The sequence below is a fragment of the Hyperolius riggenbachi genome, chromosome 2 (genome assembly GCF_040937935.1).
Source record: "Hyperolius riggenbachi isolate aHypRig1 chromosome 2, aHypRig1.pri, whole genome shotgun sequence".
Taxonomy (NCBI): domain Eukaryota; kingdom Metazoa; phylum Chordata; class Amphibia; order Anura; family Hyperoliidae; genus Hyperolius; species Hyperolius riggenbachi.
This window is the reverse complement of record NC_090647.1, coordinates 482,907,731-482,925,708: the sequence shown is the minus strand read 5'-3', so window position 1 is coordinate 482,925,708 and position 17,978 is coordinate 482,907,731. Positions and strand designations below refer to the sequence as shown.

Genomic DNA, 17,978 nt, shown 5'->3' with positions numbered 1-17,978 from the left:
TATAACAATATGGTAGGACATCATGCTGGGTACACATAATGCAATTTCCCATCCAAACGACCAACAACTGGATTGATCAGGAGCAGTTTGGATACAGATAATGACAGCCAACATTGGTAATGAACGGGAAAGTGAAGCAATCATACAGCAGGGCACAGGGCTGCACTCATACCTGACTCTAAGTTCCCCAGAGCTGCTTCATTCTCTGTGCACACGCTGCTGCTCCATGCTCTGGACACACGCTGCCGCTCCCTGATCTGTACACGTGCTGCCGCTCCATGCTCTGTACACGCGCTGCCGCTCCATGTCCTGTACGCGCGCTGCCGCTCCATGCTCTGTACGCGCGCTGCCGCTCCATGCTCTGTACGCGCGCTGCCGCTCCATGCTCTGTACGCGCGCTGCCGCTCAATGCTCTGTACGCGCGCTGCCGCTCCATGCTCTGTACGCGCGCTGCCGCTCCATGCTCTGTACGCGCGCTGCCGCTCCATGCTCTGTACGCGCGCTGCCGCTCCATGCTCTGTACGCGCGCTGCCGCTCCATGCTCTGTACGCGCGCTGCCGCTCTATGCTCTGTACGCGCGCTGCCGCTCCATGCTCTGTACGCGCGCTGCCGCTCCATGCTCTGTACGCGCGCTGCCGCTCCATGCTCTGTACGCGCGCTGCCGCTCCATGCTTTGTACGCGCGCTGCTGCTCCATGCTCTGTACGCGCGCTGCCGCTCCATGCTCTGTACGCGCGTTGCCGCTCCATGCTCTGTACGCACGTTGCCGCTCCATGCTCTGTACCCACGTTGCCGCTCCATGCTCTGTACGCACGTTGCCGCTCCATGCTCTGTACGCGCGCTGCCGCTCCATGCTCTGTACGCGCGCTGCCGCTCCATGCTTTGTACGCGCGCTGCCGCTCCATGCTTTGTACGCGCGCTGCCGCTCCATGCTCTGTACCCACGTTGCCGCTCCATGCTCTGTACGCGCGTTGCCGCTCCATGCTCTGTACGCACGTTGCCGATCCATGCTCTGTATACACACTGCTGCTCTGTACACACGCTGCCGCTCCATGCTCTGTACACACGCTGCTGCTAAAGCCAAAGTCAACTGTAGCAGGGAAAGAAAGGGGGCGGGAGAATGCCTGCAGATATTCTGGTGTCTCAGCTTGTGCCTGTCCCCAGACACTGCACCGGCCCTGGTCTGAGGGGGGATACTGGGCAGCTGTAATCCCCTCCTCCCCCCCCCCCCCCCCGCATTTGCCTATGTCCACCGCACCCCTCATCATGCATACCACAAAGAAGCCAAAGATGTAGTTTTATCAAATCACACTGGTCCTTTCTATCATCAGTAGTTTTTCATCATTTTAATAATTGAAAATATGCCATATGTTTTTCCTTGTAAACAAACAGCATAAATTACCTGGCTGTCCTGCTTGTCCTCAGCCACTATTTAAGATACAAACCCAGATTAGGTATGCAGATCAGGTACTCTGACCAGACTGGCCACATGTTTGTTCCATGTGTGAGATTCAACATTCCCGATGCGCTTGCCCAGAAGATAAAAAGCGACCTTGTACTGGAACGGTGGGCTCTTAGAGGTACATGAGGAACCGAGAAACTATTGGGCCATTCAGAGGCTTCCAACTACTGAGGAAAGGATCTACAGGATTGCAGACTGGACTATGTTATAGAGGAAGTAGTTAGATGTTCATAAATGCCAGACTAAACAGGCACAAAAATCAAGAAAAGGAAAAAGCGCTCTCAGCTATTGTGTAGATATGGTGTAGGACAGGGTCCCCAAAGTTGAGGGTCGGGTCAACATACTTCAGACTGCTGGGGGGCCGGAGTATACATAAGATGATGTAGAAGTCTTTGCGGGCGAGACAGTAAAGCATACCCAGGTGACAACCTGCAGTCCAATTGGACAGCCGTGTCACCTGATGTGAAATTTGAATGGAAACCAGCGAAATTACTGCTTTCTGGCTTCCATGTGGATGGGTGGTGCCAGCACTGCTATTCCATATGCAGACCACCAATATTTAAAGATGTAGCTGACTACATCTATAAGTAATACATTTTTCTGTGTGCGGGGCCATTAAAAAAAAAAAGTCTCAGGGGGCCACATTTGGACCACAGGCCTTAGTTTGAGGACCACTGTAGGGTCTTATCAAGGACAGGTCTCAACTCCTTGGGATGTGGCTGTGCCTGGATAACAGCCTGTGGTAGCATTTGTCCCACAAATTACTCACTGCAGCAACACTAAGAACAGAGCAGGGTTGTAGGTAAAGTAGCTTTTTATTACCAGACATTTCACTGAGGTCCTCCCTCAGTTTTATCAGGTCTAGACTAAACAGGTGGCTGTTCAGTTTGGACTTAAATTGTTCCAGGATGGAGATGCCCTGCTTGGGTGTGGCAGGGAGTTTCAAAGTGTAGGAGCAGCATGGCAGAAGGCTCTGTCTCCAAAGGTTTTGAGGTGGACTCTGGGGGTGACCAAGTTATTAGATCATTTTGATTTACGATTGTGGGGAGTGTGCTGCAGTTGCAACACATCCTTCAGGTATCCAGGGCCAAGATTGTGCAAGGATTTGAATGTTAATAAGCCAATCTTAAACAGAATTCTCCATTTTATCGGTAGCCAGTTGAGTGAGCGAAGGTGTTATGTGGCAATGGCGGGGTTGGCTAGTTAACAGCTTTCCAGTGGCATTCTGTACTAATTGCAGACGGAGCAGGTCTTTGTTTGGAAGGTCTGTATAGAGAACATTGTAGTAGTCCAATTGTTATGTGATAAAAGCATAACTAGGGTTGTAACATGGAGGTATGAGATTCTTAATTTTAGCATTGTTCCTTAGGTGAAAGAAGGAATGTTTCACAACAGCTGAGATTTAATTCTTGAAGCTTAAAGGACAACTGAAGTAAGAGTGATATGTTAGGCTGCCATATTTATTTCATAATAAACAACACCAGTTGCCTGGCTATCCTGCTGATTTTCTGCCCCTAATACTTTTTAGCCATAGACCCCGAATAAGCATGCAGCAGATCAGATGTTTCTGGCTTTATTGTCAGAAGTGAAAAGATTAGCTGCATGCTTGTTCCTGGTGTTATTCAGACACTACTGCAGCCAACTAGATCAGCAGGGCTGCCAGGCAACTAGTATTGTTTAAAAGGAAATAAATATGGCTACCTACATATTCTTTTCTCTACAGTTGTCCTTTAATTCCCCATCAATCAGTATACCCAGGCTGCTCACAAAGTCTGAGTTGTTGAGGTCACTAAGCTCCCTATCCTTAGTGATGCTGGATGAGACTGGAGCTGCTTTTCTGTCGAGCTTTAATAAGTCAGTAAGCATTTAGTATAGAAGAAAAAAACCCTTTCCCTTTAAGCTGGCACCACTGAAGCCTAAACTTCAGTCATGTGGCATTTTTGAAAGGCAGTAAAGATGGCAGCTTGCACATTCATCACACTAGTGCGCTGTGCTGTGTGCACTTCCTGTGACCAGGATGTTAGCAGCATCTGTAGCTGTAGAGGAAAGATGAGAGCGGAAAGCTCTGGAAGCAGCACCCCTTCAGCTCCTGTGCAGAATTTCCCTCGCATGTCTGGATTTGTTGTAGCTTATTGCCCATAAAAAACAGGAATTAGTTCGGCAGCCCTGGTTATTATCTTGTGGTGTAAATAAAAGCACAATGAGGATTAGATGGAACCTAGAAATGAGGTTTCTTTATGGGATTTGTGTACATATAATCAAACACGGCAACTCCCATACACAATGCAAAGCATATGGAGACCAGGCAGTAGCATATCCAGAAAGTAAACACAGCCATTGTGAGTGACTATAAACCTGTAATGGCAATATGACACCCCCTAAAGCACAGCCTGTTTGCAGCCTGAGTACTCAAGGTTCAGTTGAGTGGAAGAGGGAGGGCTCTGGAGACTGAGGCGAGGTCTTTAGGGGATTTTGTACTCTGCAGCACTGTAAGGGCCCGTTTCCACTTGTGTGGTGCAAATTCATTGTGGGAAAACGCGAAAACGTTTCGAAATTTTACTGCGGATTTGCGTACATTTTTGCATTTTTTTGTAAGTATGCGAATTTAACCATGTCCGTTCCTGTGTGCTTTTACGCGTACACGAATGCGCATGGAAAAATCGCATAGCGAAAACGCATGCAAATTTTCTCTTAATTACAGATTTTTCCTGCACAGAAAAACGCTCTGTTTTCCTGACAAGTGGAAACTGGCTAATTAAGTTGTATTGGTTGTGCGAATCTGCATGCAGAAAACGCATGCAGATTCGCGATAGTGGAAACGGGTCCTAACACATCCATTTTGACAGATGCACTATACCTATGAGAGGTTCCATTGCAACGTAATTCACTGTCCACAAAGAGGCAAGCAGCTATTTTTTTTCTGTGCAACAGGCTTAAATGAAACAGGTGAATGTGAGCTGGCCCGTAGAAAACCTTTGCAGTTCTCAACTCATGAGGTAAAAAAAGGTGCACAGGACCAGCTGTCAAGGTTACTGTAGTGCTCCAAGCCCAAATAAAGTCCACTGCAGCAAATATGTAGAAAAAGAGTGGCTAGGCAAATCCATAATTAAAACGCCAATTTATTGAAAGTCACTTTAAAATGAGGCAGCAATACAATGGCACATACCACAAGGAGAGAGAGTACTGGGAAACCTGGGATGAAAAAAAAAAAAGTATTCATACATACCTGGGGCTTATTGACTCCCTCGCCGTCCTCCCGGGCCACCTTGATCCTCCTTTGGCCGTCCAGGTATATCTGTCAGCCACCACATACTGCACATGCACGGTCTGTCCACACACACTCACCTCCATCGCGTTCAAATCGCTAGGAGCATTCTGCTTCTGTGTAGTGCTAATGCCTTGGTGCAGAACACTCCCAGCAATGTATGGACAGCGAAGGTTCGAGGTGGGCGCCGGCGAGGGAGCCAACAGCTTACTAATGTTACAATTTAGATTGTACAATTTTACAAAATCGTGTAAAATTATACAACCAAGCATGTATCTTTGGTGGGCACCTTTAGTCACAATTGGGCAACCACCAAACGTGCGTATCATCCAATAACCATTACCTAGTTTGGTTGAAAAAAATACATCTGGCCATCAAATCCAATCAGGACTCACAAAGGATTTTCTCCCACTACACTTACAATGCTCCTGTTTCCTGTTTCTTCTCTACTCTTCTCTGAGGTATTCCAAGTGTTTTCTTTCAGAAATGTCTCGACTTACGTGTAATAAACTGTTCCGTGAATGTCAGGCCCTGTGTAAATCAAACATTCAGTATGTGTATTTATTGTTGCATTCTACCTGCTCAAAGCCTGGAATAACCCTGTTGTGTACAATGCCCACCTTGAATGGGAGAACAGGTGGTTGTGTATCTGGCGGGCTCTTGCATTTTCTTGGAACTGTTTATCTGCAGGGTAAATTATACCTAATCATAGGCTGCTTGTTTAATGATTATTGTCATGTCTCCTGTGTGCAGCCTTTTCTTCAATAGGACTATGATTACAGTTGATTCATAAACATGTGGCAGGATCACATGATCAGGTCATGTATTGTCAAGCTGCACCCAGCCAAGTCAATTACAAGTGCTCATTCACATGTGGCCATGCACAGTGTGCTGTTCCTTCTCCACTGAATAAACAATAACTATTTATATCCACCTGTCAAGTCAGAAAATACAGCACAATAAAAGAGGACTCCGAACAAAACCTTCAACCATGGTTACACAAAGTGCAAACTTAGTGCTTCTGCTCTTTAATTTTGAAAGTAAAACATTGGCAGAGTGGGTAGTGCTCTTGCCTTGCAGTAGTAGAGTTCCAGGTTCCCAGAAATCCCATAACTACCTTCACGGAGTTTGTATCTTCTCTCTTTGCATTTGCATGGGTTTCCTCTAGTTGATTTGGTTTCTTCCCACACCACAAAAACACACTGGTGATTGGCTCTTCAAAGAATTAGCTGCTGACAGAGCCAGAGAGCACATCGCTCTGCTGTATTATTTTTCTGAGACATGTATTTAAAGCTGTTGTTTTGCACTGTGCACTTTGCACCCTTAGCACTAGGCACTTTTCCCCTAACAAAGCCTCCAATTAAGGGGGTGAAACATGTTGGGTTGGTGGAGGGTTGATGTAAATTATTAGCATTTACTAGTGGAGCTTACAGTAATCTTGGGTTAAGTAGATTCTCGATTCAAGATCCACTGTGATCCAGAACATACCTTGATCCTGGGCTCATTTGTTTTTCATCTCAAAATAATATTGCAGCAATTTTAAACTACCGTATTCTATTAAAAGTTATGTTTTAGTTAGCTTGCTTTATGGGGTTACCTTATATACTCGCGCATAAGCCTAATTTTTTAGCACACAAAAAAGTGCGTAAAAGTTACCCCCTCGGCTTTTGAGTCAGTGGCGCAGAACGGATGGTGGAGCAGGTTTTGTTACTGGCAGAGGAGTGTGAGGATCATGTAGTAGTTATCCTGCTCTTGCCAGCTGGCTCCCTGCTGTGTCTGTGCCCCACATCCCTTGCAAAAGTGTGCAGAGTGCTTCTCAAGTCTACCTATGTCCCCTGGGTTGTGGAGCAGAATGTGCAAGTGGTGCAATGATCAGGGATTCTTCCTGTGTGGCAATCACTGTGTCTTGTATGTATATAACTGGTGTCATCTGGAGGCATAGCTGTATCATCCTTGGTACACATCTGGCTATGGGGAGGGGGGGGGGGGGGTGACTTATACTTGGGGGTACATCTGACTACAGTGGAGGGGGCTATACTGGGGAAGTGGCTTATACTCAAGTCAATCACTTTTTTCTGGATTTCTGAGGGAAAAGTGGGTACCTCGGCTTATACGCGGGTTGGCTTATATGCAAGTATATACAGTAATTATGTGTTTAATTCATCAGAAATTGGGTATTGTCTTCAAAGAATTAGCCTTACATGGGGATGGGGCCAACATGAATACTGAAGAAAACAATTATGTAGAAATATGACTAGATACAATCACATAACACTCCATCCAGGGAATGCATAATAACTTGAAGAGGTAGGTGGGGGGAAGAACTCCGCCACATACGTATGCACAATAGGGCGTAACTACAGGGAGCAGTTCCTGTGACAGTAGGGTTGGTGGGGGCGGGGGGGGGGGGGGGCAGAGCTGTAAGGAGTTTCTGACTACTTACTACACTGGCTCTGATACAGGGGTCGACCCTTCAGATCAGGTGGTTCATGTTGTGCGTGTGAAGATTACAATGTCCAGACTTTTTTTATGACTCTTTCTTTCAAAATAGGCCCCAGTCTGTGAACCTTACTATGGGTAGGCAAGGGGGAAAAGTGTGAACATTGGGGTGTCCCATCAAAGTTTTGCTGGGGGGCCTCACGGTTTGTAGTTAAGCCCCTTTCTGCGCACACAACAAAAATATAAATTAAGCGAGAAACCTCTCTCACCCAAGACTATGGCCTCGATTCATCATTGTCTTTGCGATTGCTTTTTCCAACTCGGTAACCATTCGGTAACATGTCGATATTTCCATTTTACAGCGGTAATTTAACACAAGGCCATAAGTTTCCCATGGAATTGTGGGTAAAAGGCAGTCCTTTGAACACTACTTAGCAACATTCTGAATAGGGCTTAACACCTGGACCAGGATTCTGGAAGTGGCTTGGGACAATCCCACAATTTCGCCAGCTGCGGCTTGATAGGAGCCTTTTCTAAAAAAATATAGTGCAGCTAGGAATTTAGTTAACCCTGGCACTGCCTGTGTTCTCTTACAAGATGATTCAAGAGAAATGCAGATGTCCTGTTATAGCAAATAAATCTATTCTCTTGCAAATTGATGTAGTTCTAGACCTTGTTCTTGCCCTTCTGCTCCTTTGAATCACTCTCAGCTGATACATAACCACTTCAAATGGCTCCATCTTCTCTGTCTCATCACTAACGAATGATTACTGAATGCTCGCTAACAGCTGTAGATAAATTTGATGAATCCTGAAATCAACTTAAAGAATTCGGTATTTTACCGAACTGTCGTTAACCAATTCGATAAGTCTTAATGAATCGAGGCCTATAGCCTGTAGTGGTGACCTGAAAATCAAATTGGTTACAGAAGTACAGAATATATTTTGGAGCACTGGTAATCTATAAAATGCTGTCGGAAGATCTGGCAGTCATATATATTGAGCTGGATCACGGGTGAAAATATAGATAATGATTAACTATAAGACATGATAGTAAAAGTGCCCTGTGTGTGATTGTAATGCCTCATTCACAATACGTCCGTTTTTCGCTGTGTTGTTGCAGTGTGGTACACGCATTGTGACTGACGGCCGATCAATGCATAAATCAGACCCAATTGTTGTTCACTTTTTTTCTACTGGGGAAAGCAAAAACCATGAAGCGGTTTGCTTCTTCCGTACGGCCATTTCTGTATTTGTATTAAAATGCATTATCAGTGGTGACGCAGGTCCTAATACGTACATGTATATTATGTATTGAAAATTGCACGCCAAAACCATGAATCATTCATAGGGCTCGATTCACTATAACGTGATAACTGCTATTACCTTGCCGCAGTGAAGGGGCTTGCGTATCACAATGACGCAATGACCGACTAAATGAGTGTGTTGGGGTTGGGGGGCACACCTGACCCAAGAAAGATAATAAGGTCGTTGCTTCATTGTGGACAGACCAAATTCGATCAACTGGACACTGTCACTGTTCTGTCATTCAGCTACCTTAGCCTGACCATACTGTATGGGCTTGAAAACCGCCATGGCCTGCACTCTCGCCATGGTGCGCACCAGTCCAGCACGGCCGTCACTACACAAACAGCTGGTTGCGGTGCGTCACACAGTGAGTTTAGTCTGTCAGTGTGAAGCAGTACACTAATTACACTACCTGATTGATGTATACACATGCAAGATGTTTTAAAGCACTTTAGGCCTCCAATTTAGCATGCAATTTGATTTCTGCCCTTAAAACGCTGCTGTGCGTCAAATCCGTTTTATTCCTCTGGACTTTTGGCATGTATCCCACTCCGCCATGCCCCCCTCCAGGTGTTAGACCCCTTGAAACATCTTTTTCATCACTTTTGTGGCCAGCATAAATGTTTCTAGTTTTTTAAAGTTCACCTCCCCATTGAAGTCTATTGCGGTTCGCGCGAACCAAACTTTTGCGGAAGTTCGTGTTCGAGGTTCGCAAACCTAAAATCGGAGGTTCGAGCTATTTCTAGTTGCAGGGAAAGATGATTAATATATTTATGTGTCCCAGATTTCTCTCCACTGCACTGACATTTTACAAATCCACTCCAGGACTTTTTTGCCTGACATAGGTACTCTAGTAAGAATAAAAAGGTAATTAGTTCAGTCCAATATTGTTCAGCCCTGGGAAGCACATGGCTGTGCTAGACTGACAATGTAAGATACATAAATTATACTGTAAACAGACTTTTTCTGCTGTTTTGGTTTGGGACAAACATTAGGTTTGCTCCAGTTTAGAGTAGTCTCATATTTGTTGTAGTTAGTTGCCCTTCTAGTGGCAATAGTGTGAATAGTCAGAATGGCACAAATTAAGCACTGATGTTGGAACATTCTGAAAGTCTGTAATTCTAAAATGTCACAGGTTACAATTAAGTATTTAATACTTTGTTGATTTAGACATTAAATGAGGAAGTCATGGCAAGAAGTATTTTTTTATTTTTTTTTGTGTGACAATTTTTTATTGACTGAAATAGGTATGCAAATACAGGTGTAGAAAATACATGGAATTGGAACTATGTTCATACAAAACCTACATCAGGCATAATGAAACAGAATTGTAAAATGGGATATACAAATTCAATATGTGGACTAAATTGTGGAACCAGTCTGATCTTTAACAAAAAAAGCTCAAGCTATGGCAAAGAAGGATGTGAAAAGGTGACACATAGCATGGCCAGTGTTTGAAGGCCAAAAATCTCAATGACTTTACATGACATTAGAAGAGGTACTTTTTTTTTTTTTTTTTTTGCTAATTTTTCATTGGCCGTTCGTTGTTCCACCCACTTCTGGGTGTACCCCCAAAATACATTTTTTTTTAATTCGGGTTGAGAGTTTGGGGAGTGTAGCTTTAAAACAGTACAAGTGCCAGTGATTTGAAACATTGAAGAGGTACTTTTTTTAGCCACAGAGAGGGAGGAAGGCAGAAATTATTTTACTGTTGATAATAGATGATGTTCCGGTATATGGAAACATATGGGGCATACTTGTGTTATGCATGTTGGTTTTATCTCATGTATCCCATGTTAGCATGTGTTCCCTGTATCCATTTGCTGCATTCGCTAGTCTGTATATTGCTAAAGTTAGTCACTTTGCATCTCCCTCAATATGTATTTCTGAGGTGCAATAACGTTTTAATTTGTATTATTAACAGGGAGAAGCTGAGTCCGACAAAGGACTGTTAATGAGAAAACTTGTTTTGTCGGGTGTCCTAGCAAGTGAGGAAATCTACATCAACCAACTGGAAGCTCTGCTTTTGGTAAGTGTGGCATATTTGCTCTAAAACAGTGTTTCTCAACATTTTATTGGTATGTACCCCTTTTAAAACCCTGTACTCACCAAGTACCCCGTGGCATAGTAAACATTATCTCAAGTACCCCTTGACAAATATATTTTTAATCATAGTACATAATAAATGGTTCTAAACCATTTCCAAGCATTTATTTTTGCTTTTAATTAGCTAAAATACTAATTTGGTGTTGTTTATATAGGATTTATCATATTCTAAAACTCTAAATTTGTGATACTTGGTTAATTATATCAAGCCCGAGTACCCCCTGGAACCATCAGAAGTACGCCCTGGGGTACGCGTACCGCACGTTGAAAACCTAGGCTCTAAAACACTGTAAAAAAACAAACAAAAAAACAGCCAAACAAACGAGTCTAAAGCCTGGTGATGTAATGACAGTAATGAACTACTGCATGTGGTTGATCAGTACTTTCAGAGAGATGGATTGATGAATTCAAGGCAATAGTAAAATATGTGATAATTTTGAGATTCCCCATGTGGCTACTGATTTCATCCTGAAAACAGATCTGAACTCAGAACATCCTCCCTGCTCTAAAAGATATGCAACAGCATAATAACCTTTAAAGAAAAACATTTTGTTACAGCTGATAAAAATCTTTCAATAAATCTGCAGTCTGTCTACTCCCTGCTTTCATGGAGGCAGATATATTGTTAACATCCTGTATTTACTAATTAACGCCTTGGCAGTCAGCTGACACAGCTGAGGGTTCAAGTTACAACTTCTGCTTAGTCACATATGAGGGGGAAATAGACAGGCTAAGCTTTCTAAATGCATACAGGGTGCATTTCTCTGTTTTCCTCCTGTCCTGTGCAAGAGTTTAGGTCCACTTTAACACTAAGAAAATCAACATGGAGGCCGGGTGGTGGAAGGGGTGGAGCCAGCTTGACTGCTGCAAGAAGAGTCAAAATGCCTGTATTCCTTCAACAACCTATATCCATACAAATGCTGACATACCGATATAAAATATGAGTTCTGCTCAGCAGCTCATTCAGTAGCCATGGAAGGAGTAGTTTGGGTAAGAGACCATAATGCTGAACTTGCGTACAGCTGTTTTCCATAGACTTATTGGAGTATCAAATGAAAACGCTAAAGGTGGCCACTAACAGTCCAATCTCTAGCGAAAAATTGTTTGATCGATCAGAAATTCTGTTCGGATTGGTTGAAAATAATCTCAGTTGATGGGCACAATTAATTATGAACTATTATAAAAAATAAAAAAAAATCGTTTGACTGGATTTTTGAAGGAAGCAAAGATTGGTTAGTTGATGGTGTAGTGAACGATTTTTCTCCCGATCAGAATTTCTAATGGCTCAAATGATTTTTCGCTAGAAATTGGACCATTAGTGGCCACCTTAAGGTTTCATAATATGCTATCACATTTCAGACTGACCAAACTGAAAGTTGTATTTGCAGGTTGTGCAATGACACACTACTATAAGAGGAAGTCAGTGCTGTGTGGCTAGTCCTGGGCAGTTACCCATTTAACTCTGCAGCAGAGGTGCCTTATTTGTGGCTACAAGCACTATTAGGCACTGCTATTTGGCCTGAGGAAGTGGGTATGCACCCACGAAACTCGTTGCCAGTGCAATAAAATTCTATTAATATTTGAATTTGTCCTCATTGAGGTAAGCCACCTCACTTTTTCATTTTATTTGTTTTTAACGCATTTTATCTTCTCTGGGCGCCTCTTTATCCAACTCTGCAGCATGTTTTGCAGCGTGAAAATGTGTTTTAACTTCTGTATTATATTTTGCTAATGGAAGAAATGTTATATTTATGTAAGGGCAACCTTTAGGATAACTAATCCTATGAAGTCTTTTTTTTTTCTCCCAGAAAGCTTTGATAATAGCCACAGATCAATAATGCACACATATAGCCTCATTGATTTTCTCGTGTAAGCTGATCGCACATAGCAGAAGTGGCCTGCTAACATGCAGCCTGTCTGAATCTAGCCTGTATCTCCTGCGCAGAAAATATCAGTGGAACAAACACTACAAAAAAGTCGTATGGATGTGACTTTACTATGTGCTTGTTTTTTTTTGTTAATCTCACTTTAGTCTCTTCTCAAAAAGTAATTTTATCAGTTCAGCGTTTGCCGCTAGAGGTTGCCATGGTGATATGTTAGAGTGGGTGGTACTGTAAAGATAACGATGTAACAGCTACAGATCTGTTTAAATAGAATTAATGATATAATAGTGTTCAGGTTTGCTGTACGATGTGTTATTTCTAGAGATTTCCATAATCCAGTTGAGTTTAACAGAGCTAGGATGAAGTGGGGTAACTGCATTGGCTGCCGCGTTTTCATATTTGTAGCAGTAATGTAGCAGTTTGTTGTTGTTCTGGTTAGTGTACTGTCATGTGTCAGGGATGCTGTGTACTTGTACCGGAATAAGATAAAATAACAGATGAGATGTGAATGCTTCCTTACAAACACTGATAAGGCTGCTCAGAAAGTGTGATACTATATAGCGTAGTTATTTGTGCACAAGCATAAAGTGCAGTGCTTTTGAGAAATTGCACCTTTTGGTGTAAAACTCATACATGTTCTACTGTTATTTAGATTAGAGATGAGCTTCAGTTCTGGTTATCCAGTATTTTCCCCAGAGCCTATTGGCCGGACGCTTCACTCAGGTAAAGTTGGCGGCTTTCTGTCTGGCTTAGCACCAGCCCGGCAAGAAGAAGGGGTAGAAGGATGTAGCCACTTACCGCTAGGGAGATAGTGACACAGGATGCAGCTGAACAGAAGAAGACAAAACACCAGCGTGATCACCTACCTTGACTCCTCCTGGGCGTCCTGCGGCTGCCTGCTGAGTCAGACCTCAAGTACGTCACCACCGCGTGATGACACCTGACGTCCTGAAGCGGTACTGCAGGCTGTCAGTGTGCCCATGGAGGAGTTGGTTTGCCAGTGGCAGTGTCATCATTTCTGCCTGTGCGCAGGGCTCTCTTCAGTATTCACATGTTTCTCCTGATCCCTGCTTGATCCTGGCATGAGCGGCTGCTGAACAGTAAGTAGGCAGCTTGTGACCTGCTCCTGCTGTGACTGTCACTAACATGGGCGTAGGGGCTATGCTCACAGCGGTTGCATGTGCGACTGGGGCCTGCTCATTCTCTACACATGCTGCGTGAGAGGGCACAGCGGCAGGCGAATGAGCAGCGACTAAGAAGGTCAAATACTCACTTTGCCCGGATCCACGCACTTTATGTACTTACTTCTTCCTGTTCTTGCGTTCCATCTTACAGTAACAATGCCCCCCAGAGGAGTCAGATGGAACACAAGAACAGAAAGAAGTAAGTACATGCAGCGTGCGGATCCTGGCAAAGTGAGCATTTGATGACCTCATCCTCAGCCGTTGCTCATTAGCAAGCTGCTCCTTCGAACCCCCCCCCCCCCCCCCACCTGGCTACCTATGCTGAGCACCTATTCCCGGCAACCTATACTCAACACCTATTCCTGGCTGCCTATACTCAGCACCTATTCCTGGCTACCTCTACTCAGCACCTGTTCCTGGCTACCTATACTGAGCACCTATTCCTGGCACCTATTCAGAGCACCTGTTCCTGCAACTTATTCCTGGCTACCTATACTGAACACCTATTCCTGGCACCTATACTGAACACCTATTCCTGGCACCTATACTTAGCACCTATTCCTGGCTACCTATACTGGGGGCACCTGTCCCTGGCTACCTATACTTGGGGCACCTAATACTGATTACCTATGCTGGGGGCACTTATACCTGGCTACCTATACCGGGAGCACTTATTCCTGGCTAGCTATACTGGAGTCGCCTATACCTGGCTACCATACCAGGAGTGGGGGTGGGGGGGGGGGAAGAGGGAGTGGGGCACATCTGGCTACCATGGTGGGGGAGCACATTTAATGGAGGGATGGACAGGTCCAAATTCCGCATTGGGGCCCCTGAGGCCTGTAGTCACACCACTGGTTGCTATCTTCCTCCCGTGGCTCCGATTGGATGCACTTTTTCTCACCCAGAAGCCCACCGATATGACCCGTCGCGATGTTGGGGACTCCCTACAGCCCCTGTGTCCTGCTCCACTCCCCATGTGTAATGTAAGTAGGGGCAGCCTTAGGTATCACTCATCTGACCCGATGGAGCCTGTGGTGATCAGCTGCTTGTCCTCACGCTCACTCCTTCCCCCTAGTGCCGGCACTTCCTGGTCATGCCATTACACACACAACCGGCACTAGGGGAAGGAGCAAGAGGAGAAGCCTCTGATTACCGCGGGCACCCTCAGGTCAGGTGAGTGATGCAAGCGGCTGCCGCTGCTAATTGCATTACATGGGGAGTGGAGGCGGGGACACAGGAAAGGACACAAAGGGGGAAGGAGGAGGTGAACACAGTAATTGGGGAGAGAACATCTGCAAGACGCCCCTGGACCATAGAAGCACCAGGTTTAGTATATATATTTTTCCCCTGGTATGCATCTTATAGTCCGAAAAATACAGTAGATTTTTCAACTTTAAAAATCTCTGTACATCTATCAATCTCATGCCATAATCATTGTGTATAATAGACTCTAACTGTGCATATTAAAAATGTATTTTATTGTCGTACAAACATCCGGTCAATCAATTCAGTACCCCCCACACAATATAAAAACACTTAAAATCATACCAGGGTAAGAAGGTGTGCTCCTTTTAGTGTCCACTGATCCATATTAGGTAATTGCTCAAGTACGATCGCCCAGCATAAGCCTTTGCAAACCGTCTTGGCCACCAATATAAATGGATTAGGTGTGGGCCCACCACCGACGCACACCCAGAGGCCTCAGAGATTGTATACTCTGACTGGCTATACTGCTTGGTTAATTCTAGGACTAGCTTGATGACTAAAATGCCCATAAGATGTAATACTGGATGGTCTACTGCACAGTTCCCACTCGATGTGGCTTAATATATCAGATAGGGCTCTCACATCATATACACAGTCCTATTTCAACCCACTACGTCATCTTCAACACGTGCCTCGATCACTGTTGTAAACAAACGCACTGCTTTCTGCTTGTAACTCACAACTCCTATTAGGATGATGTCCGCTGGCACCAGCTGCAGATAACCCACCCTGTGGATGATCCGGCTCTTAGTTATCGGCTCTCCGGTTCTTCTGCCACTCGCTCGCGGCTCACCCACGGCTCGCCCGCCGCTTCCGTTAACAGACGTTCTTCTGGCAATGAGGCTGGTGTTTTGCCCGTCCGTGCTCCGTCCACTGCCACTATTGCTCTGCGGTTCCTCCAGTGGCTGACCTGGAACGCCGTACTCTGCTCAATCTGGCCACCTTCACTGGGTGTCACGAGCGCTCTCTTCGACCCTGGCCCTGCCTGCTGACGCGTTTTGCACTGCCCACGGGGCTTTCTTAAAGTATCAGGGTGATTTTGGCGTCACAGTGCGCATCACCTTAACAGCGTTGCTCCTCCCACGAGCTGTAACATTATATTCACCGTGATTTCAATTGTGAGTGGCATATTTTCAAGACCGAATAATCTTCAAAAGCAATTATTATTTGCACAACATCTTTCGAGGGTTTTTTTCATCAGAAAAATGAGATGTCAACACTTGGTGATATTTCATAGACACGCATTTCCACACTTCCAATTCTAATTGTTCTCGAATTTTAATTCTTCTAATTGGATATTTTCCTCATCAACTATTGACCTCATGATCTCACTAGACCCCTCACTAGACCCCTCACTTCCATCCAGCTACCGCCCTATCTCCTTACTCCCTTTTGCATCTAAACTCCTGGAGCGTCTAGTCCACCAACGCATGACCCATTACCTTGACTCCAACTCCCTGTTTGACCCCCTACAATCAGGATTTCGGCTAGGCCACTCCACCGAGACTGCCCTCACCAAGGTCGTCAATGACCTCACGCTTGTCAAGGCCGAAGGAAAATACACTATCCTTTTCCTCCTAGACCTCTCATCAGCATTCAACACTGTCGATCACTCCCTGCTTCTCCAGTCCCTGCAATCTGTGGGTATCCAAGACCTTGCCCTAGCATCCTACCTCTCAAATCGCTCCTTCAAGACCTCCTTTAATGGTTCCTCCTCAGCCTCCCTCCCACTTTCAGTTGGGATCCCCCAAGGCTCTTTTCTTGGTCCCCTGCTGTTCTCCATTTACACCGCCTCCATCGGAAAACTCCTCTCCTCTCTGGGTTTCAACTATCACCTATATGCAGATGACACCCAGATTTACCTCCATACCACTGACCTCTCCACCACCACCATGGAGAAGGTATCCTCTGGCTTCTCGGCTATTTCATCTTGGATGTCTGCCAGGTTCCTAAAATTAAACCTGGATAAGACTGAACTCCTAATCTTCCCGCCACGTGCTGCTTCACCCCCCACTGACCTCTACGTCACTGTCAATGGCACAATCATTTGTCCTACCACACAAGCCCGCTGCCTGGGTGTCACCCTGGACTCAGCCCTCTCCTTCACCTCCCACATCCAAACCGTAGCTAGAGCCTGCTATTTCCACTTGCGCAACATCTCCAAGATCCGGCCTTTCCTGACCCCAGACACTAAAAAACTCCTTGTCCACGCCCTCATTATCTCCCGCCTGGACTACTGCAACTCCCTCTTGTCAGGCCTTCCTCAAAACCGCATCGCCCCCCCCTAAAATCCATCATGAACGCAGCAGCCAGACTCATCTACTCCTCCCACCGCTCTGTCTCCACGACTCTACTACGCAAATCCCTTCATTGGCTTCCAATTCACTTAAGAATCAGCTTCAAGATCCTATGTTTGGCATACAAATCCATACACAAGTCCTGCCCAACCTACATCTCTGACCTGGTCAGCAGATATACACCTGTCCGTCCACTTCGCTCTTCCAACGACCTCCTCTTAACCACCCCACGCATCTCGCACTCCCATGCACGACTGCAGGACTTCACTAGAGCTGCCCCCATCCTGTGGAACTCTCTCCCACTGCCTGTCAGGCTCGCTCCCACCTTCAACACCTTCAAAAAAGCACTAAAAACTCACTTCTTCAAGGAGGCCTACATCAACTCAACACTGCCCTAATCCTTTCTGCCAATAACTTCTTGATGCACCCCCTCCTTCGTGTCACCAACCCCTCCCTCTAGATTGTAAGCTTTTGGCAGGGCTCTCTCCCCTTGTGTATCTTACTTAACTGTGTGCACTTTACCCAGAATTTAGAACTGGTAATTTTTACCACTACCACTCCAGTTTATGATCTAGTATGTACTACTATCTGCATTGTGTTGTGTATCTTATTGCTATTACCTGTATTGTTGTATCTATGATTTGTTACCTGTAAGGTTCTGTCACCCCAGTTATCATTGTCTGTAATCCTATTTATTGTACAGTGCTGCGTAATATGTTGGCGCTATATAAATCTAATTAATAATAATAATAATGCCCCTCGCTATGCAA

General features: G+C 45.0%; 1 protein-coding gene across 7 annotated transcripts in view; it reads left to right on the top strand.

The window, feature by feature from the left end:
- The window catches only part of ABR (ABR activator of RhoGEF and GTPase), a 669,248-nt gene that overhangs the window by 384,813 nt on the left and 266,457 nt on the right, over positions 1 to 17,978 (top strand). For all 7 annotated transcript variants that reach the window (XM_068270301.1, XM_068270303.1, XM_068270302.1 and 4 more), the window contains one exon: positions 10,397 to 10,501. In XM_068270301.1, the coding sequence (XP_068126402.1) occupies positions 10,397 to 10,501 (105 nt within the window). The remainder of the gene's footprint in view (positions 1 to 10,396; positions 10,502 to 17,978) is intronic.